General features: G+C 40.5%; 3 protein-coding genes across 4 annotated transcripts; 1 reads left to right on the top strand and 2 right to left on the bottom strand.

Annotated features, from left to right (window-relative positions):
• Positions 1-789: 789 nt before the first annotated feature.
• LOC146649297 (mitochondrial adenyl nucleotide antiporter SLC25A24-like) lies at positions 790-11,903 on the top strand. Its single transcript, XM_085386519.1, has 10 exons — positions 790-1,359; positions 3,133-3,259; positions 3,348-3,435; positions 4,443-4,554; positions 7,294-7,452; positions 8,270-8,422; positions 8,578-8,685; positions 9,202-9,369; positions 9,557-9,707; positions 10,940-11,903. Exons 1-10 carry the CDS (start codon positions 1,180-1,182, stop codon positions 11,119-11,121), a joined length of 1,428 nt encoding a protein of 475 aa, XP_085242645.1. The 5' UTR covers positions 790-1,179; the 3' UTR covers positions 11,122-11,903.
• A 1,089-nt stretch (positions 11,904-12,992) lies between these two features.
• Positions 12,993-14,752, bottom strand: LOC146649296 (transmembrane protein 69-like). Its single transcript, XM_085386694.1, has 3 exons — positions 14,654-14,752; positions 14,068-14,112; positions 12,993-13,982 (listed from the first exon to the last, which is right to left on the bottom strand). Exons 2-3 carry the CDS (start codon positions 14,110-14,112, stop codon positions 13,200-13,202), a joined length of 828 nt encoding a protein of 275 aa, XP_085242820.1. The 5' UTR covers positions 14,654-14,752; the 3' UTR covers positions 12,993-13,199.
• Positions 14,753-18,537: 3,785 nt separating this feature from the next.
• tm4sf4 (transmembrane 4 L six family member 4) lies at positions 18,538-22,575 on the bottom strand. 2 transcript variants are annotated; one of them, XM_085386734.1, is made up of 6 exons: positions 22,546-22,575; positions 22,097-22,311; positions 21,215-21,304; positions 20,157-20,305; positions 19,458-19,638; positions 18,538-19,257 (listed from the first exon to the last, which is right to left on the bottom strand). In XM_085386734.1, the coding sequence occupies exons 2-6, from the start codon at positions 22,265-22,267 to the stop codon at positions 19,243-19,245; spliced, it is 606 nt and encodes a 201-aa protein (XP_085242860.1). In that variant the 5' UTR covers positions 22,268-22,311; positions 22,546-22,575; the 3' UTR covers positions 18,538-19,242. The 2 variants fall into 2 exon arrangements, with proteins under 2 accessions (XP_085242860.1, XP_085242859.1); XM_085386733.1 differs by having other exon boundaries at positions 22,534-22,570.
• Positions 22,576-23,787: the final 1,212 nt, after the last annotated feature.

Below are 23,787 nucleotides of genomic sequence, written 5' to 3'. Positions count from 1 at the left end.
GAAATCCTCTTTTCTCATTCCCAGGAGCACACAAACATTTGCCTTTTTTTTTAATATGTCAGCCTTTTCTCTGTTGCCGTTTTGTTTCTTGGTTATTTTACTTTGAAGCTATTGATGACTAACCGGATGTGAAAGGATAACAGCTTTATGTTTGTTGCAAACCGAAGCCCGCCTCCTCTTTCGGCAGCACTGATTGGACAGATTACTACAAGAAAGCAAAACCAGCTGCTGTTTAGTTATTTGACGTTTGTCTCCATCTGGTGGTACATCGTAGGAACTGTACAGCCAATAAACTGTTGCACAACTTGCACAATTTAACAGCATATGTGTTATTCTAGAAACTTTTCCCATCCCTAGTAGCGGTTAAAAAGCTGTTCCCAAGCAGGATGAGAGAAAAGGAAGGTCCAATTAAACATGAAGATGTACAATTTCTCTGAAAGATTTAAACAAAATATGTCAAAGTGGCCTTGAAGAGCACCCCTCCCGTGCTTTGAGGCAATTACAAGCTTATGGGGTTAATTTTGCCCAGAACAGCTGCCGGATTATTTTGAGTATGACTCACCGGATAGACAAAGATAAGTTATACCGACTTTGTACTGCAGACCGATGGGTACAGGATGACGATCCTTGCACACTAGGCTACTGTACAGTCTGAACGCGTGCGTGCGTTCGCGTGGGGACGTTTCCACCACAGCAAACCAAGTAAAAACGCCTAAAGGTGGACAAGACTTGAGAGGATGAGAAAAAGCTATAGTTGACTTGTGAGGAAATGTTGAAATGCCGCCCATGAGTAGTAGTAACAGAGCAGTGCGCGTGTGTTGTTGTTGAAGGGTGTGTCTCCGTGAGCGTGTGCGTGTGGGGACTAAAAAGAGGAGGTCTCCCAAGGCGAAGTCAACCGAGTCCCTCCACCGATCTGTACAGCGCTCCTACCTCATCCGCAAAAAGCTCTCTGTTGGCCAAATCTGCACATTATCGTGTGCCCGCTGGACTTTACACCGACGCCGACCCATAAGGACTTTTCTATCACTTCCCTAGGCTACACCGCGGAAGTCCTGAAACCAGAAGCGCAAGCCACAGGAATCAGTTGCCACATCAGATTGCTTACCCAGTTTCTGTTAGTGTGTGTGTGTGTGCGTGGAGCTCTACAGGCCTGCGACGTTTTTCATTTATAGTTTTAAGATGTATCAGGTGGCGAGGAAGCTCTTTTTTACGGACTGTCGATGCGCTGACAATGCGTCGAAAGCATACGAAGAGCTGTTCGCCAAGCTGGACACTAACAAGGATGGAAAAGTGGATGTGTCCGAGCTGAAGGCAGGCCTGGATGCTATGGGCATCAAGGCTGAGAAAGGGGCAGCTCAGGTAGAGTAACGGATCCAAACAGGAGTGCGCAGAAATCCCAAATACGGAGAGAAAACCACAACAAATATTTCTTGTAGCGGCAGCGTTAACCTTAAAAGAAGTGAAATTACAGCCGCCAGAGCAGCCAAGTGCAGTCAGATTGACTCTTAGAAGGTTATTTATTTGTTTTCGTTACCGATCTTTATGATGACTGGATTCTTATTTTTTGTGCGCATTACACTGACTTTTAACCAAGTGTCCGATTTTCGCAGGCAAAGGTCTGTCTTTGAGAGGATGCACGTGGTACTAATTTTTTGACTGACAAAATAGTGCAATTATAACATAATCGTCTCATCAGCTGATTGTTACAGCCCAGGTTATTTTGGACCTCTAGACACCTAAGATTTGCAGTTCAGCCAGAGATAAAAGCGAGAGCGGTGTAGTGCAGCCTCAGTAATATTTTCACAAGTTGGAAAAAGTAAAAGTTCCCACGGCACCTCATCAGCAGAAGTTCAAATTCCTAGGAAGCTTTGGGAGCTTTTAAGGACTTGCTCTTGCTCTTAGAACTGAAGAATCTTCTCAGATGAGAGGTGAAACATCTTCAAGAAACTTAAAAAAGTCCAGACGCTTTTCTTTCCAATCTCCTTAGAATACGATGACCTGGATGACTGAGAACCTTCACAGACATACTATTAAGTACTTGTTTTTCAAGTTTATCCATGCCTAGTTAGGGTTAAAAGCATTTCTTAAGCCATCTAGATTCTAAATATTGTTGCATGCCCTTCCTTTCTTTGAGCAAGGCAATTAAGTCCATATACCTGCACAACAGGCTCCAAAAGATCTGACAGCAGTCTTGTCCTTAAACTAACACTAAAGCTCTCCTCCACAGTCACAAACAGTCACTTTTGTGTAGCTGCTGAAATTGCTCTTACTCTGAAAGTGCAGTATCTGTGAGAGGTTATTTCCATGTGCATGCTTTGTTGTCATGGCTTAAAAGTATTTTCTTCAGTTTCTTGAAAACAGCTTGAGTAGTGAAGACAAACTCTGAATTCTCTGGAATTGCACTCAGGACACCCAGGCGTCTGTAAAGAGCTGAAGGGATTGGAAAAAAAACTGCTCTAGAATTTTTAAAGCTGTCTCAAAGGTGAACTTTTACTGTGGGCTGAGACTGTAAGTGGAAGGTCCCACCTTTACTAATCAAACAACTGCACATTCCCCGCACATAACTGTGTAATAAATGGGTAGTAAGACAGATAACCTAATTTGGTCAGTGCCCTCATTCGGAGCAAAAATTCATCTGTCAAAACTATAATGCTCTCCTCCTTTGTGCTCTCATACAAACATACTGACAGTTCTCATTTGCTGGTTTACTTCTTAACAAAGAGCCAATGCTCATAACAGATTTGGTACCAGGCGTTATTTTTGTTTCCATTAATTCGCTTCAGCCTGGAGAAACAATGGATTTTTTTTGTCTTGATCTTGGGACATCGTCAACACTTGTGAAAGCAATGGCAGTAACTCGGGCAGACAGAAGGCTAAAAACACAGAGAGTGAGTTGAGATAAAGTAAAGGAGCATTTTGCTGCGTTATTCTGCCACCAACCGCCACAATCAGCCAGCTGCTGTTTGAGCAGGAGATGGAAGACTCCCCTTATGGCTCAGCAGAACCCAGACCTCTCCCTCCGCCTTATGAGGAGGTCAAACACCCGGCTGCAGCAAACAAATGAGGTACGGCAACACGAAGCAGAATGATTGCTAATATTCTGTGTGTGGGTGTGTTTTTTTCCCCCTTTAGAAAATCATTTCTTCTGGAGACAGAAACAAAGATGAGGGGCTCGACTTCAGCGAGTTCTCCAAGTACCTGAAAGAACATGAGAAGAAATTACAACTGACCTTCAAGAGCTTGGACAAAAATAAAGATGGTACGGTGCCATTTTAATATGTAGCACATTTTAATATTGAAAATGCACAAAAAGAGAAAAAGTAGAAATAAATGCTTACTTTCTACAGGTCGTATAGACATTACGGAGATAAGGCAGTCACTTGCTGATCTGGGGCTGGAAATCAGCAAAGAGCATGCAGAGAAAATCCTTCAAAGGTATTTCAGCTTATTTATTTATTACAGCAGTGTCCCGAGCAAGACGAGAAAGAAAGCAGCCTGACGCGCCGCAAGTTAAAGGTGGGAACCGTGTGAGCGACTGATAACTGGCTCAGTGTGTGGTTTGGCTGAAAAGAGGAGTGAGTGCACATGATAAGGAGCTGGCAAGATGTTTTACACTCCTGACGCGGCGCGTCGACACCAGAAAATAATATTTTCGAATTGCAAGTGCACGGCTGGTCGCTGACTTTGGACCAAGCCACGTCTTGTCAGTCAGAATATGTTTATTGGTGTGTTTAATGTCATGCTGATACTCAAACTCACTACACATTTGGATGTAAAGAAAGAGTAACACATGGTTTTAACACACAGTAGCAGTTTAGTGAGAATAAAAGAACTACTGGTATTGATTAAAACTCTGAAAACTCCTGTGTGTTTATCAGAATTACAGTTTGTTCCATAAATCCTTCATTATTTACAGAAACTAGGAAAAAAAACATGTTACTGGTGGTTTTGGCCAGGCCTGCATGCTTGCTCACTTCACTCATGTATTATAGCATGTGCGTTAATTTATCATGTTATTTTTAAAATATTAATTATATTTATCTTATCATTATTTTATATTCAAAATATCAACACACACACACACACACACACACACACACACACACACACACACACACACACACACACACACACACACACACACACAAAGAACAGTAAATACATATAAATACAGTCAGTTGTCAGTTGTGGTTCATGCTGCAGCACGGACTGAACTGTAATGCACAGGATTTGCATAAGCAAAGCTTGAAGCTGCACATGTGCAGGAGTACACATAACAGTGGAACTAAAGTAAACACAAAATGCAGTAACTGATGAGGGAAGTGGGGCTGGAGGGGCCAGTGAGGACAGTAGCAGAACATGAAAGTAGAGCAGTGGCATATTAAGTATACAGCCTCAATGGTTTAGTTTTTAAATAAATAAAAAAAGCATCTAACCTACAGTATTGATGTGGATGGCACCATGACTGTGGACTGGAATGAATGGCGAGAGCACTTCCTGTTTAACCCAGCCACCAACCTGCAGGAGATCGTCCGCTACTGGAAGCACACCACGGTAAGGAGTGCTACTCACTATCTCTACATTATGCTGTATGTGTCGCTGTTGTTTTAGCGTTTGCTTTGTTTGCAGTAGTTGGCATTACTTTCAGATGGTTGCAGTTGTTGCTGATGTTTGAGTAGTTGGTGTGGTTGCAGTGGCTGGTGCAGGCAATTCCAGGTGTTGTTTTGCACTACTTCAATGGCTGGTTTTGTTGCAGAAGATGCCGTATTTCTTATTATTATTGGACATGGGTTGGTGTGTGTTTTAGGTAAAAAAAAAAAAAAATATATATATATATATATATTGAAGTTTAAACTGCATACTGTTAATATTTTAGTTGCAGTGCAGGCTTCTGTCACAGAGAGGTGACACACAATAACGGATTTGGGGGAATTTTGGCAACAGATGAGTAGTGTGATTCGTTCATGACCAGGGCAGATGAAAGGGGGGAGGAGTCTGAAGAATTTGTCACTTGTGAATGAAATGAACTCTGAATGGTAAAAGAAATCTTCTTGAATGGAGCAAACATGAAACTCTGACATTTTATTAGATTATCAGGGAATAATCAAACCCTGAAGGGCTGCTGCCTATATTTAAGTACAGTTGCGTGCTAGAGGAGTGTCCACTTTCAGTCAGTGGTTAATCTCTAGCGTTCGCTGAGTTCATTCACTGGCATAAGCTCGGAAGTCTAATTAACCTTTGGTTTCTAAGCTTGGCAGAGATGAGCTAATTTCAGCCTGAGCTGTGGGTGGATTAGTGTATCATTTAGGAGGACTGGAGGAGGTGAGAGGAAGACTATTTAGTCTAGAAAGGAACAGGAGAGAAGAATCCGAGATGATGCGTCTGTGAGACTTGATGACTTGTTGGGAGCATCTATGGCAATGACAAGGTCTTGTTATTTCCAGCGTTCAAGCCGAAGCTCTTTGGATTTAGTGCGTTGCTCTGCGGACTGTCGACCTCTGTCTGGGCCCTTGATCAGAATCGTGTGAAGGATCCTGACGGGTCTGAGAACTGGTGTTTATAGGAGGGACTTTGTCCTTTGTTAGAACTGCTAGAGCTAGCAGCCTTATCAAAGGCTTGAGATGGCCTTGGTTCTGCTGCAGCCTCACCAGCAGCAACAGCAACGTCAGGAAAGCTGGTTTTTCCTCGACTTGGAAGATGATTGGCTGTATGAGGTGGATGTGGACATGGTAGGTTCTTGTATTCAGATGTTGAGTTTTGGTTGTCATCTGGTCATGGGTAAAAGTATTATTATCTTTAGCTGAGGCATGGTTGAGGTAGTTTAGAAATAGTGTAGCAATTATGTCCACCGGAGAACACAAGTTAATATTTTCACCTTTACATCATGTCAGGTATGAAGAGGCCCAGCCGCTGACTAGCATTCTTTAAAAACACATCATACCTGACGTAATGCACAGGTAATATAAGCTTCAAGGGTGCCAAGGCAAATTTCTAGCCAAATATAATTTTATAACACAGTGTTCTATTTGCAGATAAAACTAAAACTAATGTTAGCCGTCAACTCCTGCCTTAAAAATGTCTTAAGGGGGCAGATTTGTTATTTGTGGTTTGTTTAAAAAAAGGCTGATACATTACTGCAGTGGTAAAAGTAAAAAAAAAACAAAAACCAAACCCCCCCTGCTGCATCTGTGATCTCAAAACGGCAACTTTACGTCAGTGACGCGCGGTGATGTAACTGATCTCGCAGCATGGACCTGTAGTTATGCAAGTTTTGGATAAGGATATGGCATGTGTCCCATCCTTCTAGGCATTACGTTTAAGGTGAAGCTGGGAATGTGTGGTTATGAAGCTGCCCAGCTTAGCTAAAAGTTCATCTGCAGAGTAGTCTAGTTTTGACACCTTTACATTTATTAATAAAGACGTGGTTTAATGATTGCTAAAATAGTTCCTGGGTTTTCCAAAGGGTGGCTGCATAGGCAGAAACCACCCTCACTAACTTCTGATGCAAACCATTTTGTTCTATAATAAGGCTTGAAGTGTGACAGAAACCGCTCAGTTCAGAAAGGGCCTTTAAGGGTTCTTCCTTCCTTCTAAACTGCATTTAAAAGGATTCAAAATGGTAGTGTAAGAGACAAAATCAGAATATAGAATAAAGCTCTTATGTTTTGACAGTAGTATCACACGCAAATCTGCAATTTCACCAGCTTTCAGGGACTATTTAGCTTTCTTTGACAAACTTACTGTAACAGCATAGTATCCAAATGATTGACCTAGCCAACATGTCATTAGATTGTGTTAAAGCCTTTATTTATTTTACATTTTGGCCATTTCCGTGATTTTTTTTTTCTGTATATTTTGGAAAAGGGGATAGCGCTAATTAGCCAGTGCTAGCAAGCGAGCCCAATTATCAAAGAGCATTACCGGTACTTGTTCACTGTGAAAAAACAAAACAAAAAACACCTTATAACTGAGTAGTTAGCTTGGGAAAAGAAAAGTGCAGGAGCAACTTATGGTCTTACTGGACCTTAAAGGTGGAACTGCAATGGGGGTATTTTTTTATTTTATTTTTTAGTATTAATAAATATATGTTGGATTTATTATTTGATAAATGTATTCTATTTTTTAAAGAGTGAATATTTTATTTATTTTTGTAAATAATAAATAATTCTACTAATAATTACAGAGGTTACAGGATTAAGACTGTCCCAGAGGCTATGTGCATCTTTTATAGACAGTCTATTCTCAGCCGTCAGTCTCTTTGACTGTGACTTGATTGTACTGTATTGGGTGTAGGTTTTGGACATTGGTGACAGCCTCACCATCCCAGATGAGTTCACAGAGGAAGAGAAGACGACAGGTCTGTGGTGGAAGCAGCTGTCTGCAGGAGCAGTGGCGGGTGCTGTGTCCCGTACAGGAACCGCCCCTCTGGACAGAATGAAGGTGTTCATGCAGGTGGGTCAAGATTTCTTTTAGATTTTATAAAATTCCTGTTGGGTTGTTCATCGGTCCTTTTCTCCAGGAACTGGATTTTTACTAAATGTGTGCATTGGTCCATGTGGTGATAAGTGTGCTTCAAAATGCTGGTCTTGTGTTAGTTTGGGTTATCCTGTTTTTAAAAAATACCATATAAATACATTCAGCAGACACTTTATTAGGTACATCTTGCTAGTACTGGGTTGGATTCACTTTTCCCTTCAGAACTGCTTTCATTCTTCATGGAAAAGATTCAGCACGGTGTTGGAAACATTCCTCAGAGATTTTGCTACATATTGACATGACGTCATCACATAGTTGCTGCAGATTTGTCGGCTGCACATCATGATACAAATCTCCCGTTCCACCACACCCCAAAAGGCTCTCTATTGGATTGTGATCAGTACAGTAAACTTGCTATCATGTTCAAGAAACCAGTTGATTTAAGCTTAGTGACATGATGCATTATGCTCCTGGAAGCAGCCATCAGAAGGTGGGTACACGGTGGTTATAAAGGGATGGAAATGGCCACCATTAGCACTCAGGTAAGCTCTATTGGTAGCAATGGGTCCAAAGTGTACCAAAGTAAATATCCCCCACACCATTACACCATCACCACCAGCCTGACCCAATGATTCATGGCATCGTGGATCCATGCTTATATGCTAACCACTGTACTATATTCAAACTCATTTAAATCACCCTTCTTCTCCATTCTGATGCTCACTTTGAATTTCAGCAATTGAATTTCGAGCCCTTGCTGCTTAGTTATAACTTAAAAGTGCTTTTCCCCCAGGTGCACGCTTCTACAACCAACAAAATCAGCCTGGTCAGCGGCTTTAAGCAAATGCTAAAAGAAGGAGGGGTGGCTTCTTTGTGGAGAGGAAATGGTATCAATGTCATGAAGATCGCCCCCGAGACAGCCATTAAATTCATGGCTTATGAACAGGTAAGTTCTCCTCCTCTTTACAGACTCCAGTATAAATCGCAGCTTATGTTCACGTTAAATGTTACATGTTGAGAACTACTAACACTAGCACTCACTTTTGTCACTGATGTGTGATCCTGCTGAGCCGTTCGGTTTTCATGTTCCCGTGTCACCAGTATAAGAAGCTGCTGTCCAGTGAACCGGGTAAGGTGAAGTCCCACGAGAGGTTCATGGCAGGATCGTTGGCTGGAGCCACCGCACAAACTGCCATCTACCCCATGGAGGTGAGTGGAAGTGTAGTCTTTACAGCACAGATGCATAAAGAGTGCACGTGTGGATGATAGTAACAGGAGGAGGCACCACAGGAGGGGCAAGCAAGTTTCCATATCAAATATGGAGACACATGGGGGCAGGGATAGCTCAGTAGGTAAAGTGGTTGCCTCATGATCGGAAGGTTGGGGGTTCGAATCCACTGAACGGCTACACTGAGGTACCCCTGAGCAAGTTACCGTCCCCACGCACTGCTCCCTGGGCGCTCCATTGGTGGCTGCCCACTTCTTCACTGAGTGAATGCAGAGGAGTAATTTCTCTACGGGGACTAACGCATACACCCACATTATAGATGGTGCAGTTTTATTGGTTTGTTAATTACCTCATGTGTCTTGTTTGATCATATCTTAGTGTCCAAACAAATTTTAGATGTCTTAACCAATCCAGTAGCATAAAAGATGCAGTAACACGTTAAGTCAAACGTGCAGCCTGATGTAAAACAGCCACACTAATCATCTTTGTCTCTTCAGGTGATGAAAACCCGTATGACCCTAAGGAAAACCGGACAGTACTCGGGAATGTTTGACTGTGCCAAGAAAGTCCTGAAGAATGAGGGAGTGAAGGCATTTTACAAGGGCTACATTCCCAATATTCTGGGCATTATCCCCTACGCTGGGATAGATCTGGCAGTGTATGAGGTAAATCCTGATGAATCATTCCTGTCTGGAAAAATGTTCGGAAGGTTCAGAATCACCTACAACACTATGCTTCCATAGAAAACTCCATTTTAATCTGTTTAAGCATCGCTTGTGTGCTGATTTTGCAAAATATTATGCATCAACCCTCACTCTCATCTGTCATTCATTCCTGTGTATTCCATACCAGAGCTTGAAGAACTTCTGGTTGTCCCACTATGCCAAAGACACAGCCAATCCAGGGGTTCTGGTGCTGCTGGGCTGTGGTACCATTTCCAGCACCTGCGGCCAGCTGGCCAGCTATCCCCTGGCTCTGATCCGAACCCGCATGCAAGCACAAGGTACGGTGAACCAAACCTTATTAAAGAAATAGCCCCCTTTATTAATGCTTGCATTTAACTTGTAGTACCATAATGCCACTGAGTTGTTCAGAGATTATAAAGTGTTTTACGAGGAAATTCAAGATTTTTTCATGAAATCTCTGCTTAAATGGAAAATTAATAAATCTATGTGAGTTCTTTATAACTACTCTGTTTATTAGACATTTGAGCCATGCATGTGCTTCAGTATTCAAGAGAGGAAACGGTAAAGGACCTGAATGAGTGCTGAGACCATTTAAAGTAAAACTACAAGAGTACAAAATATCATAAACAAGCCCTTTATCTAAATTTTACTTGCAGTAATGTGAAAAAAGCCCCAAGTTTTTATAGGACATCATTTAAAAACATGATTTAAAAAACATCACCTGATTCTTAACAGGTCTTAAGTGCTTGAGGTTTTCCGTTTGATTTCATTAGTCTCTCGTCATTAAGCTTTGCTGCATTTGTGCACAGCTCTCGTAAGGTTTTGCTCTTTTTTTGCAATTTCTCTGAGCATCATACATTCTGTGGATAATCTTTTTCACTGCAGGATGATTATAACCCTTCTCAGACTGATGAGCAGCAACAGTTGCATCTCTAAGATCATTGCTGATGTTTTTCCTCCTTGGCGTTGTGTTAACTGCCAAAACTTCTGCTTTAATACAGGTGCTCATACTGGCTGATGATTAGTAATCAAGTGCATTTGATTAGCAGTATCGGCTACTTTGTTTTTTACCAACTGGTTCTGCATTTTACAATTTAAAAAAAAATAGCACTGTAAAATATGTCAAGTATTATTGTTTCTTTAGAAGTTCTGTTTAAATAATTTAAGACTTCCAAATGATGATATATAAAACACCTGAAACATGGTGGGCCACCAAAAAGTATCCACATAAATATACTGGAATAGGTTTTATTTTGCATTTGTCTCTTAACTTCAATGAGGTATCATTCAAATAAAAGAAATACTTCAAAACTGTCCACAGAGGGGGTTAAATAACCTTAAAACCATGGTTATGAGGTTTAACTGAGGACTTTGTGCTTTATTCTGAAGTCATCAACATTTACACTTGGAAAACAATTTTCAGTTCTTTAATCTAAGCTAATTTCAAACATATGCTGCTTATAAGCAGCCAATACTTCTAAAATCTAGAGATTTTAAACATGAGGAGATCTTTTTCTTCACTCATCTGGCTTTACCTTTCTTTTCTCAGCTTCTGTTGAGGGCTCAGAGCAGCTGCCGATGAATCTGATGGTGAAGAAGATTATGAAAAAGGAGGGCTTCTTTGGACTTTACCGCGGCATCCTGCCCAATTTCATGAAAGTCATACCAGCCGTCAGCATTAGCTACGTGGTGTACGAGTACATGCGGTCTGGTCTGGGTATTCAGAAGTAGGCAGCAGAGTTCTCAGTGACCGCATGTGTTTACGAGTGCAAGAAAAGGTGCACCCAACTTTTTTTTTAAAATTTCAAAACACTCCCTCCTTTTTTACATATGTTGTTTGCCCTTGTTTACCTGCAGTCCACTGAGACCGCAGGCCTTTGCTCATACAAAGAAAATCCTGCAGCGCTAACGCAGGGCTGACAGTGAGTAGGAAGATCTCTACAAAGTTTCCAAATGTTGGTTGTGTTGATTGTGCACTCCTAGCTTTATGTACTCCAACAAGCCTCATGATCTACTTCAGATCAGTTCATCTCTGGCTTTGAAAACCAAGAACACTTATCAGGGTAATTTCTTTTTGGTTTAATTGTTGAATAGAAACGTTACTCTAATATTTAATCAAAAAGTCCAAGAAGTCACCTGCTGCAATCTTCTGTTTTTTTGTTTATCTTCTTATCATCAAAAATAATTTGACCAAGTCCCACGTGTGGTGGGAAAACTGTTTCACAAAGAAATCCAAAGAAACTAAAACAAACAAACAAGTGCAATACTGTATTTACACATTGTGTGACATCTGAGAGAGGTTTGACTTTTTAATAAGGGATTTCATCTGAGGGTCATTGGTTCATTTAAAGGGTCTTTTTATACAGGACAGAAGTAGAATTGTGCCTTATATGTTTTTTTATTCTCAGATATCTGTGGACTTCAACACCCCTGTTTTCTCTTGCCTTTCTTTCAAATATGTCTTTATTAGGCGCTGGTGTTTATGTGAATAAATCTGGATACAAATGTTAGAAGATGTGCGTGCATTTCTTTTCAAACATCAATAAAATTATTTGTTGTCCAGCTGAGACAATTAGTGTACAGTGAGCCCAGGTTTTTATTCTACACTGTGTTCACGTCTCTGGCCTCGTGTGACACTCGATCGCTGAGGCTTTAAGTAGAGATTAGTCCACTTCAGGTCTTATGTAATAACTGCTTTCCCTGGTGATGTCAATACTACAGTGTAACAGTGGAGCTGCTAATTTGAAGTGCAAATGTTGCCTAAAAAATATGCAATTTTCATTTAACAACTCAAAACGTAATATGGGCAAATTCTTTGAATCAGGTAGGAAAAAAGGGCTATAAGACCATCAGCAGGAATCCAATTATTTGGAAATGGAAGAAATATAAAATGACCATCAATCGTCCCCAGTGTGGAGATCCATGCAAGATCTTACCTCACTGGATGATCATGAGATAAGAGGTAGATCAGCTCAAACCGCACAGGAGGAGCCTGTTAATGACCTAAAGGCAGTTAGGACCACAGGCATCAAGGACATCATTCATTCAACACAACACGCTGTAATAGGCTGAGATCTTGCAACACATGTTCAGGCCAGTCTAAATGATTCTGCGATGAATTGGGAGAAAGTGTTGTGATCAAATGAAACCATAATCGGAGCTCTTTGGCATCAAATGAAGAAGAGAAATGCTGAGTATGACCCAAACACCAGCATCACAACAGTCAGGCATGTTTTTCTGCTATGGGGTTCAGAGCAACTGTTTGTTTCTTTTAAAATATTTTCAAAGTGAGCAAACTTACAAATTTTGTAGGAGATAGAACAATTATCTTCCCCAGTGTGTGTTAAATATTAACTCAGTAAGAAGATTACAATTTCAGTGTCTTTTATTTTCCTTCTTGCTTCATACAATATGAACATCCTTGACTTTGGCGTCTCCTAGTGGTTTTAAAAATCACTGACACATGATTCTTCTCTATAATATGAAAGACTAGGTTCAAGTTTAATGTAATGGCTTTATGTGGAAGAGAAAACAGTATGGAACAAATTTTGTCCACATTACCATGAACAAGTGGAACACATGTTACTAAAAGGTAGACAGACAGACTTGAATTTTATTTATTTATTTTTATCTCTGGTTTGCTTTAACAGAGTTCAGTTTGTAACATGATATTTAACACAGGCAACTTCTAGAAACAGAGATCAACCCAACAGGTTCAGAGATCATCAATATCAAGAAAAACTTTGAAGTCAGATCACCCAAATAAAGATTTAGCACAACCCAGGGATGCCTTGTCCAGCCAAATGTCATCAATCCCTGAAAATGCTCTTCTCTGGGTATGAACCGTTCATTATAAGGGTGCCTAAGAGAGAAAAAAACGCAACAGTGGTCAGGATGGCGCGCAGGGCTTTGAACCAACTGGGGTAAGTGGGAAGGAGAGACAGATCATAATGGAGTGAGATTCCGAGTCCCATGATGACCATGGTGGCAGCAGGAACAATGCTGTCACTCATCAGCATGGCCACCCAGGCCAAGAGGGAGGGGACGACGCTGTTGGCCAGGTTTATCCAGTCAGGTTTTGCTGGGCTGCTCTCGGGAAGAGCGAATCCCCATCTCGCTCCACCAAGGAAAGAAATGATGGAGGCAGCATAGGCTAGCTGGGCATAAGCCAACTCTGGGTAGTAGCTCTCAGTCACAGCCATAAACAAGGTGGGTGAGACGAAGGGGACAAGCCCCGAAAACCCCAGGTAGAGGGCAGGTCTGGGACTTTTCAAAAAGTCCTTCATGTCATAGCGCAACAGATCGAGTTCTCTAGGGGGAGGTTCAGGCAGTGCTCGCTTTTTCAACCTCGCAACAGAAGTGTGGAAGTGTTGGCTCCTCATCCAAAAAGAAGCATCATGATTCTGGTTTCTATGGAAGAGGTCAGTCTTATTAAAACTAAACACAGCAAGAGCTTTTGCTTGTCCTGTTCCTCTTCCTGCAAACCAGAGACTAGCTGGTGAAGCCCAGCTGGAAGATACAGATCCACAAACAGAAGCCCCAGTCCCAGCTGACGGCCAGCATTTTTGCATAGGACCTGCCCAGCGTAATACCTGGAAAGATATTCACGATATATATATATTTTTAAGTTATAAAACTACAAAAAGCAATGAAAAGGTAAAATCATGTGTATGTTACCTTCTGGGCTGCAAAGCTGCCTTTTCTGAATATAACAGAAAGCATCTAATGAAAAATGGGACAAAGGAATGGTTAAGATGAGCACACAATAAAGGTCACATAAAAACACAGGGAGGAATTTTTAATGTTGACAAATCTTCTGATTTTAAAACATCTGTAAATTTCAACCTTGTCTATCAAGCGTTTTTAAAGGAATATGAATCAGAATAAATAAAGGAATGATAATAATAAACGTATCAATTGTAGCAATAACTTCAGACTGACGACAGAGAAAATCGTCTGTTCAAGGGTACAGGTGTTGTTGTTAAACTAATCAGGCTTTACCTTTGCCTCTCGCTTACGCTGCTAGGTGAAGTGTCTCCGGTACGACAATTATGCAGTTCAGTTACACATAATAATACATTATATCACATAAATGAATAATTAGACGTAAATTCGAGGATTTGGCACCCCTGTCGCTTTGTAGCGGAGTCCTCCTAGAAGGACCTACATGTGTGTCTCTGTTGATAACACCGGCTGATACGTCAAACAAACGTTACACGGCTAAAGCGCCAACATCTGCGGTTCAGGGAGATGACAACATTACCTTTATTTCAGCAGGTAAACTTCATACTTTTAAAGCTGTTTCTCCCCAGGGTCAGCGAGCACCCAGCCTACCCAGCTCTGGTACACAGCTATTTACTTCCGTGTTTGAACCTTGGCTTCTACAATTTCAGTTCCGCTACAGTGGCGTTGACAGAAACGAGTTGTCGTTCAGTTTGCATTTGTCTCTTAAATTCAATGAGGTATAATTCAAATAAAACAGAAGTATTTCAAAACTGTCCACGGAGCGGGTTAAATAACCTTAAAACCGTGGTTATGAGGTTTAACTGATGACTTTGTGCTTTATTCTGAAGTCATCAACATTTACACTTGGAAAACAATTTTCAGTTCTTTAAGTAAGGATTTATAGTACGACAAACAGCGGCAAATTCTGTTTTGTTCGTTTTTTCTTTCTTTTTTTGTTTAACAATTTGACGTAAAAACAATACGTCTTAGACGTAACGGAAGGCCTAAACATAACTAGGACACATAAAGAAAACTAAATGTAAACTTAAACAAACGGGAAAAAATATTAGACTTGGTTATTTACATAATGAGGTTGTTTAATATGAAATTATTTCACATTTGTGAAAAGAATTTGGCGTGACTGCATTGTGTGGCAATAGTTGATCAGTCCTGCACTGTAGTTTGTAGGAACTTTAGCACATAAAAAAACCCAACCTGGCCACCTGACATCAACTATAAACTACAAAGCAAAACAGTCTAAACTATACTATGAAGATGAAACACAGCTCTTGTGCTTGATACAGTGCTTTCCATCCTCATGCATCTTATTTAAATCTAAGAATGTTGGTCTTATTTCCAACACAGTTAAGTCAGCATTCTTGTGCATACGGTCATTAAGATCTGCAGCTGGACGGCAGTGGACTTTTCAAAGAGCAGATTTCGTGTCCTTGATATGCACGTGATTATTCTTCAGTGTGAACATGAAAACTGGTCCTTCGGCTGTTTAGAAGATACTCAGGATTCCTTTGTGAACTTCCAGCCATCATTGGTAGATTTTGTGGTTTGAATTTATTTCATTTGGGCATAGTCTGTAATTTTGTGGTGTTTAAACTCTTTAATAATTCAACTTAAAAAAAAAACAAAAAAACAAAAAACAACTTATTAATAACCGAATTTGAAATAAAATGGAACCGAGTGAAGCTCTTACCAGCGTGCATTTTCTTCAAGTCCCAGTTTTTGCTTCCTCCTTATGGATAACTGTGCAGAGCTCAATGAATGTGTCTGAATCTGTCTGAATATCTTTTAGGTATAAATGTGATTAAAAAGTGGGAAAAAAGTAAACCCAGAAAGAAAAGGTATGTTAGGTACAGTTTGTGTAAATTTTATGTTATTTTTATTTAGCGAACTTTACGTTGACTGAAAACAGCATTTAAATTGCATTTACCATTTTGTTACATTAGTGATAAACATGCAGTCAGAATTATATTTTGTCCTTATTTTGATGTTTACATGAATAAGGACATGAGGGTGTGTTCCAACCTCATGTCCCCCTGTAGTTGGTGTGTTCCAACTACAGGGGGATCACACTCCTCAGCCTCCCTGGGAAAGTCTATGCCAGGGTGCTGGAAAGGAGAGTTCGTCCGTTAGTCGAACCCCGGATACAGGAGGAACAATGCGGTTTTCGTCCTGGTCGCGGAACACTGGACCAGCTCTTTATCCTCTCCAGGATACTTGAGGGTGCATGGGAGTTTGCCCAACCAGTCTACATGTGTTTTGTGGACTTGGAGAAGGCATTCGACCGTGTCCCTCGGGGTGTCCTGTGGGAGGTGTTGCGGGAATATGGGGTGTCTGGCCCATTGCTACGGGCCATTCGATCCCTATACAACCGTTGCAAGAGCTTGGTTCGCATTGCCGGCAATAAGTCGGACTCGTTCCCGGTGGGTGATGGGCTTCGCCAGGGCTGCCCTTTGTCTCCGGTTCTGTTCATAATTTTTATGGACAGGATTTCTAGGCGCAGCCAAGTGGCGGAGGGCTTTCGCTTTGGTGGCCTCAGAATCTCATCTCTGATTTTTGCAGATGATGTGGTTCTGTTGGCTTCATCGGGTGAAGGCCTCCAGCTCGCACTGGAACGGTTCGCAGCCGAGTGTGAAGCAGCGGGAATGAGGATCAGCACCTCCAAATCCGAGGCCATGGTTCTCAGCCGGAAAAGGGTGGAGTGCCCACTCCGGGTCGGGGATGAGTTCCTGCCCCAAGTGGAGGAGTTCAAGTATCTCGGGGTCCTGTTCGTGAGTGATGGGAGAAGGGAGCCGGAGATCGACAGACGGATTGGGGCTGCAGCTGCAGTAATGCGGACGCTGCACCGGTCCGTCGTGGTGAAGAGGGAGCTGAGTGTAAAAGCGAAGCTCTCAATTTACCGGTCGATCTACGTCCCTACCCTCACCTATGGCCACGAGCTGTGGGTAGTGACCGAAAGAACGAGATCGCGGATACAAGCGGCAGAAATGAGCTTCCTCCGAAGGGTGGCTGGCCTCTCCCTTAGAGATAGGGTGAGAGGTTCGGCCATCCGGGAGGGGCTCAGAGTAGAGCAGCTGCTGCTCCACATCGAAAGGAGCCAGCTGAGGTGGTTCGGGCATCTGACAAGGATGCCCCCTGGGCGCCTCCTGGGTGAGGTGTTCCAGGCATGTCCCACCGGGAGGAGGCCCCGGGGCAGACCCAGGACACGCTGGAGAGATTATATCTCTCGGCTGGCCTGGGAACGCCTTGGTATTCCCCCGGACAAGCTGGAGGAGGTGGCTGGGGAGAGGGAGGTCTGGGCCTCTTTGCTTAGGCTGCTGCCCCCGCGACCCGGCCCTGGACAAAGCGGATGACGATGGATGGATGGATGGATGAATGCTGTTAGAATTTTATAATTTCCAGTGAGCAATCAAGACAGACAGTAGTAGTTATTATAGTTTTGTATTTTCTACTTAGGCTTTATTTTTATTTTATTTTGACTCATTTTTGCTTTTAATTCAGTTTCGTTTCAGTTAATTTCCAGAGTGGATTTTCTTCTTTCAAAAAAAGTTTGACTTGTTTAAAAAGGTTTAGTTTAGTTTTTTTAGTTTCTGTATTAGTTTTAGTCTTTTTATTTGTGTAAAGCATGAACCATGAAATAATTGCGAGAACATTCTATTAAAAACAAATATGAATAAATAAATAAGAATGAATTGGCATATAAAAGATCTCACCCTATGGTAAGCCCGAGCCCTCCTACAACCTTGATCAGGAAGAGAATGGATGGGTGAATATAGGAGGATGAATATAGTAGTTCAAGTTATCATTAAAAAATAACTTTTACTACAATTTATTGGTTAAAATTTCTTGTGCAATTTATTCTGTTTTTTCAGTAAAAAAAAAAAAGATGATGTAAAGGTTTTAAACACGCACAAATACTCGTGTATCAAATACAATACACTTGGCATTACAGTTTTAATTATTATTAAAATATCAGAGCCAAGATTCTGGAAAATCAGCACTGGCATTACAAAAAAATAAAATAAAATAAAAATACAGAACCTTTTCAAGTTTCATATGTCTCAACAAGCACATTGATCAATAACTCATCAGGTAATCTGTAATAAAGCTAAGGACATTTACTCCACATCCATAAAAACCAAACAAAAAAGGCCACACTACCAAAAAAATATACCTTCAGTTCCAATAAATAAATAAATATTTGTTAGTTCTCCAAGCTCACAATATCATTTCAGGTAGTTTTTGTTTTAATTTTTGAAAATCTAGTTGTTGTTGTTTTTTAAATTTTATTTAACTGAAATGTTTCCCCCCACACCTACCTTTAGATTTTATTCTAGTTTTAGTTAATTATAATAGCATTTTTCTGGAGATGTGTAACTTTAAGTGTGTGATACTGAAACTGATGCTGGATGATATCAATATAAACCACTTATTGTCTAGTGAACCAGTGAAAGATAAACTTTATTAACATGCCATAGAATTAAAAGTTTTATGAGAAAGGGGAAAATATCCGCAGTGATTAGTTTGGGTTGAAAGCAGTAAATGTAATACACATAAAAAATTTAATTTATTTAAGAAATGAACCAGTCTTTTAATAAGACCACTCTCTGTAAGACGTTATTTTTTAATGGTGTAGGTAAATTTACATCTTCCCCAGCAGGAGGCAGTCAAGCAACAGATAAAACTCCTCTATAAAAGAAGCCACTTTTAGGAGTTACATTTGTTTGACTACACAAGAAAGAAAATTGAAAAAATAAAATATGACATAAAATATTACATTAAATATATTTTCTTATTGAATTAAAGCAAGTTTAATTCTACAAAACTAACCCACATAGCAGTAAATCAGGGACTACAGTGGCTAGTGTTGGAAATTATTTGCAGCATAGCAGATTCAGATTTCATATTACGAAGACAGACTCATCTGTGTTCATTAAAAAAGAAATAGGAAACTCTTAAAGAGCTCGTGTCATTTCCAGTGTTTTCTGATAAATCCCACATTGGAATCAATGAGCTTTTTGACAAAATATCACTGCTATATTACTTAGTCTTAAGCAAGAGTCGGATCATCTGGAACCAGGAAAGTCAGCAACCTTCAGCCACATGCAGTGCTCAGTGCTCATCACCCTGAAAGACAAAAATTATTATTATTTTTGTGTGTGTGTGTGTTTAAATCTCTGTTTATTAACACTTATCCTCAACCTATAAGCAATTACATGATATCCTCCAGCTCTATGAAGCTAATGTAAGATCTTTATTCTTGTCATAAAAGAAAATAGAAAACTGTGCTCAACTAAGGAGAAACTCATAGCAGAGTAGATACTGACCCCTCCACAGCAGTCCCCGCACAGAGCTCCCAGCAGGCCGTTTATCACCTGAAAAGCACACAGCGCCACCTGGATCAGACCCATGACCAGCAGCACAGAGAAGAGAGACAGATGCCAGGGCACCACACCCGCTGGCTCTTGACACACAGTATCCCTCAAAGTTGCGTTGCCTAGGTAGTCTCTGTAGAGGAAGGGTTAAAAAGAAAAGAGCAAATATGTGAGATGTTTCGTGAGCCACAGTTTACCTTAAGATACAAGAGACAAGTGCAGCAAAGGTAGCACTAATACACTTCGACTCTTAAATGTTCAGATTAAGTTTACATTTAGTTGTACTTAAAATAAACAGCAGTTTACACTGTTATTGGCACAGAATTCTTAGTGTTTGGCTCTTAGCAAATCAGTTGCCAGATTTAGCGTGAAGCCCTTTTACAAGACAGTATTTGTATGTCTCTCTGGTTGTGTCATGCATCTGTACTGCAAACAGAATCCCCAAACAGGCCCCACACTATCTGAAACGAAGCCTTCACTGAGCACTGAGAATTGGAGGTGCTACAAATTTAGCCTGTATGTATTCCAAATGCTTTCATGTGTACCCAGCTGAAAGAAAGGACATGCTGATCATTCCATTGCTATGGACAGAGTGATAAAAAAACAAACTACTGAACGCATTTTAACACTTGATTATTCTCTATGTCTCACCCATTGGAGAAAGGATAGCCCCAGTCGAGTGTGGTGCCGTTTATAAAAAAGGAACACTTAGGTCCACGGTTGATGGCCACCGCTGAGACTATAACTGAGTAACCGGCACCAACAACACCAATACCTGCAAACAGCATCGAACTCAACATCTGCAGAGAGAGAGAGAGAGAGAGAGAGTGGGGAGAAGCATGGTCAGTTACTCATACTGAGAATCAAAACATTTAACAATGCCCCTTTAAGCTTCTTAAAATAAGACATCAATGAAGTTATTGTGTTAGTATCCAGAGGCCGTGCTCAAGGCCAGGTGCACAAAGTAACACTTGCACACATTCCTGAAGTATCGATCAATTGCGTGATCCTAACTGTCTCAACGCTGAAGTTAACAGGTGACTGGTAGACCCTCAAGCATAATACCTCTAATATAAATGTTGTTTTTAATAGTTTTAAAACTGTTAGGAGGAAAAAAAAACCAAATGACAAAGAAAACTTAGATTTTCTGAAGATTCCCTGAAGACCCTTGTCCTCAGAGAACAGAGGTCTAACGTTTCTGCCTAGACTGGAATTTTTAAAAATCTAATTTTCACATTCCTTTTAATTTAGATTAATTCCCAATTAATTGCATCAACTTACAGTAATATTTGAAGACATTTCTGATCACATTTGTGCACTGGGTCATGCTCTAGGTAGCAATTATCTAATGCAGCTGTATGCTGTATATATATTTGAGTGCCTTTTCAGTCTTGTTAAATGTGTGTGTGTTTTTGCCTCCACGGAACATCACTGAGCTTTACTTGTCCAAGCAAAAAGGCCAGGTTTGGCCTAATGGTCACACCTTTTTTTAAACACACCGCATATTCACTTTATTCCATGTAGCTGCCTCCTTTTAAGCATCTTTTTGCACTTTCGTTGTTTAAAGGGCCAGTTGATTGGTGCCATTGTTGATGTCACTAGTTACACTTGCTGTTTATGTGTAGTCCAATTGAAACTCAACATCTCATTTAAAGGAGAGACTTGTTTCAGAAAAACAGATCAAAATTGAACGTGAAAAATCTTCTCACCGCGAATCTCCGACCACAGCTTTCATTGCCACAGCAACCGCAGCAGTCATTGTTCTTCAGACCCAGGAAGACCAGAGCAGGGAAGATCATCTGCCACCCAAAAACACACACAGTTCACACACAGATCATTAATGAACCGGTCATTCATTAAAGCTGTAACAAAATTGTTAATCAGTCTGAAACTGACTGTGTATCTAATGATAAACGTTCCTTTGTGCAGTTTTCATATACACATAATAATAACAACAATAACTAAGAAGAAGCGTACAATTTATTCACAACACCGTTTGACATGCAGTGCTTAACAAATGTATAAAAAACAAGAAAACACAAATATTTTAGAAATGTGCCAAAAACTTGTTTAAACCTAAATTTGGACTGGCATAACATTCAATCAGTAAAACATATTTTTCGGTCCACCATAATTAGGTGTAATTCTATACTTTTGTAATTTCTCTCTTTTTTGTAAAACAATAAATTAGAGAATTCGTGGATAACAACAATAATTATATTTTAACATGAAAAAATACTGATTAATGAGTTTGCATGTACAGATGGATTCGCTATTACAGAAGCATGAAAATTATTTTGGTAGTTACTAATACTGTTAATTTAGGGGAGTTGTGACATAAACTTTTTATTGAGCGCTGGTCTAATTAACTGGTTAAGTGCAGTATAACACATACATTGCAACTTTCTGATATTCTGCAGGTATTAACCATTTAATTCCAAACTGACTGTTAGATTATTTACTGAGAATAAGTTTAGCTATACCAATAATTACAACATTAATGGCTAACAATCATGACGTCATGAGCTGAAGATGAATTAATTCATATTTTAAAAACATAATTTCATTGTATTGTTCACTAATGCACTCACCAGCACTCCAGATCCCAGAATGCCTCCAAAGTACCAGACCTGGTCTGTGATGTTTTTACTGTCCACCGACTTTCCTCCGGGAAAGAAGAGCAGGATGTTGCAGAGCACACACACAATGCACAAGGGTATCAGAGTGAACCCCAGACATCTAGCAAAGCCACCCGAACACATTCTGACGCTGATGTTTCGACAGCTCCCGACGACACCAACAACACCTGAAGTTAGAGAAGGGAACTTTAAAACTCCACCTGGGATGCTGTTTCCGTTGAATTATCTCAGCGAAATGATTTAGACTTAAATTAAGCCCAGTCTTTATCCACTTCAAGGGGCTCAAATGATAAAATGTTGAGATTGTGGCACTGAAGAATATCACTGCACCTATTACATTCGACCTGTATTAAGCGCAGTGTCCCCAACACACCCTAAAAGTTTCTCACCAAATCTCAGACCTTTTGAATGATGCGTCTGCTTCACCTGTCCCAGATATGTGAGAATAGTTAATAATTGAATGAGCCTTTATAGAATCCCCCTCTCCCTTCTCCCCACCCCCCACCCACGCCTTCCCCTCACCCTCCCTTCACCCCATCCCCGCCTATCTCTGTGTGATCTCATTGCTTCAATTTTACATTAGGCAGCTGTAATATGGCAGGATCTCTCCCAGTTGTGCACGCAATGTGCAAACACACATGCACATGCTCATGGCTGCATGCAAACACACCGAGAGCCATTAATGCTGAATTACATACCTGTGTGTGCACACAGACACAGCAGTGAAGACACAGCGGTCACACTAGTTAATGTTCTACACTGAGTTCACATGGAGACAGAAGAGGAAGTGACAGACAGTTGGTCTATACAGTGAGGCCCTCTTAGCTGTTAGTCACCTGACACAGTGAGTAATCTTGGAGTGGAACATTATTATGAGCAATGTTCATCATTAATCACTGTAGAAGTGTCAGAAACACCCAGTAGAAGTACAGTGGACCACAGCCTTTCTTGTAATAAATTATCTATCGATTAAATACGAAAGCTTGTCGGGTGAATAACATGTGAATTCTGTCTTTAATCAACTCTCATTGTAAATGAAGGCATCTATTGATGTTGATTGGTTAAATTTAATTTGGTCTTTTCAAGGTAATCTGGGTGAACTACTTAACAACAAGGATCTGGATTAGACATTGGTCTCTGATATCTATTTTTGTGTGAACCTGTCCCTGTGATTTTAGTTATGATAGAGACATTACAGAGAAGCATCAACTATTGGATCTTAAGCTGGCCTAAAAACCCTTCCACAACATCATATGATTGTGGATACCACACTATAACTTCCAGTTTTCATATCAAGACAAACAGTGAAATTAAAGACTACTTCGCAGTAACTGTTCAATTAAATTCCTGGAGATGTTTCAAGATGACTGCTGAGCAATCAGACTTGCTTCTGGAATGATTCTGGCTTTTAATATAGTGAATAAGAAGAAAACATGTTGACAAAAGACATCTAGTATCACATAAAAAGCATTCCTTGTTTGGCAGAAGTAAACAAATACAGTAAACTATATTTGGCTTCCTCAGGTGGATCTACAGTATTTGGTCAGTCTCTTTACACATTTTTAAATATACCTGTTACTATTGATAGCGACAATTCTCCATTACTGTAAGCTTTAAGTGAACTCCCAATAAAAGGCTAACAA

Source organism: Rhamphochromis longiceps, linkage group LG17, assembly GCF_057381845.1.
Source record: "Rhamphochromis longiceps isolate RC_006_pf linkage group LG17, R_longiceps_female_GT1.1, whole genome shotgun sequence".
NCBI lineage: Eukaryota > Metazoa > Chordata > Actinopteri > Cichliformes > Cichlidae > Rhamphochromis > Rhamphochromis longiceps.
This window is presented reverse-complemented; position numbering and strand designations above follow the sequence as displayed.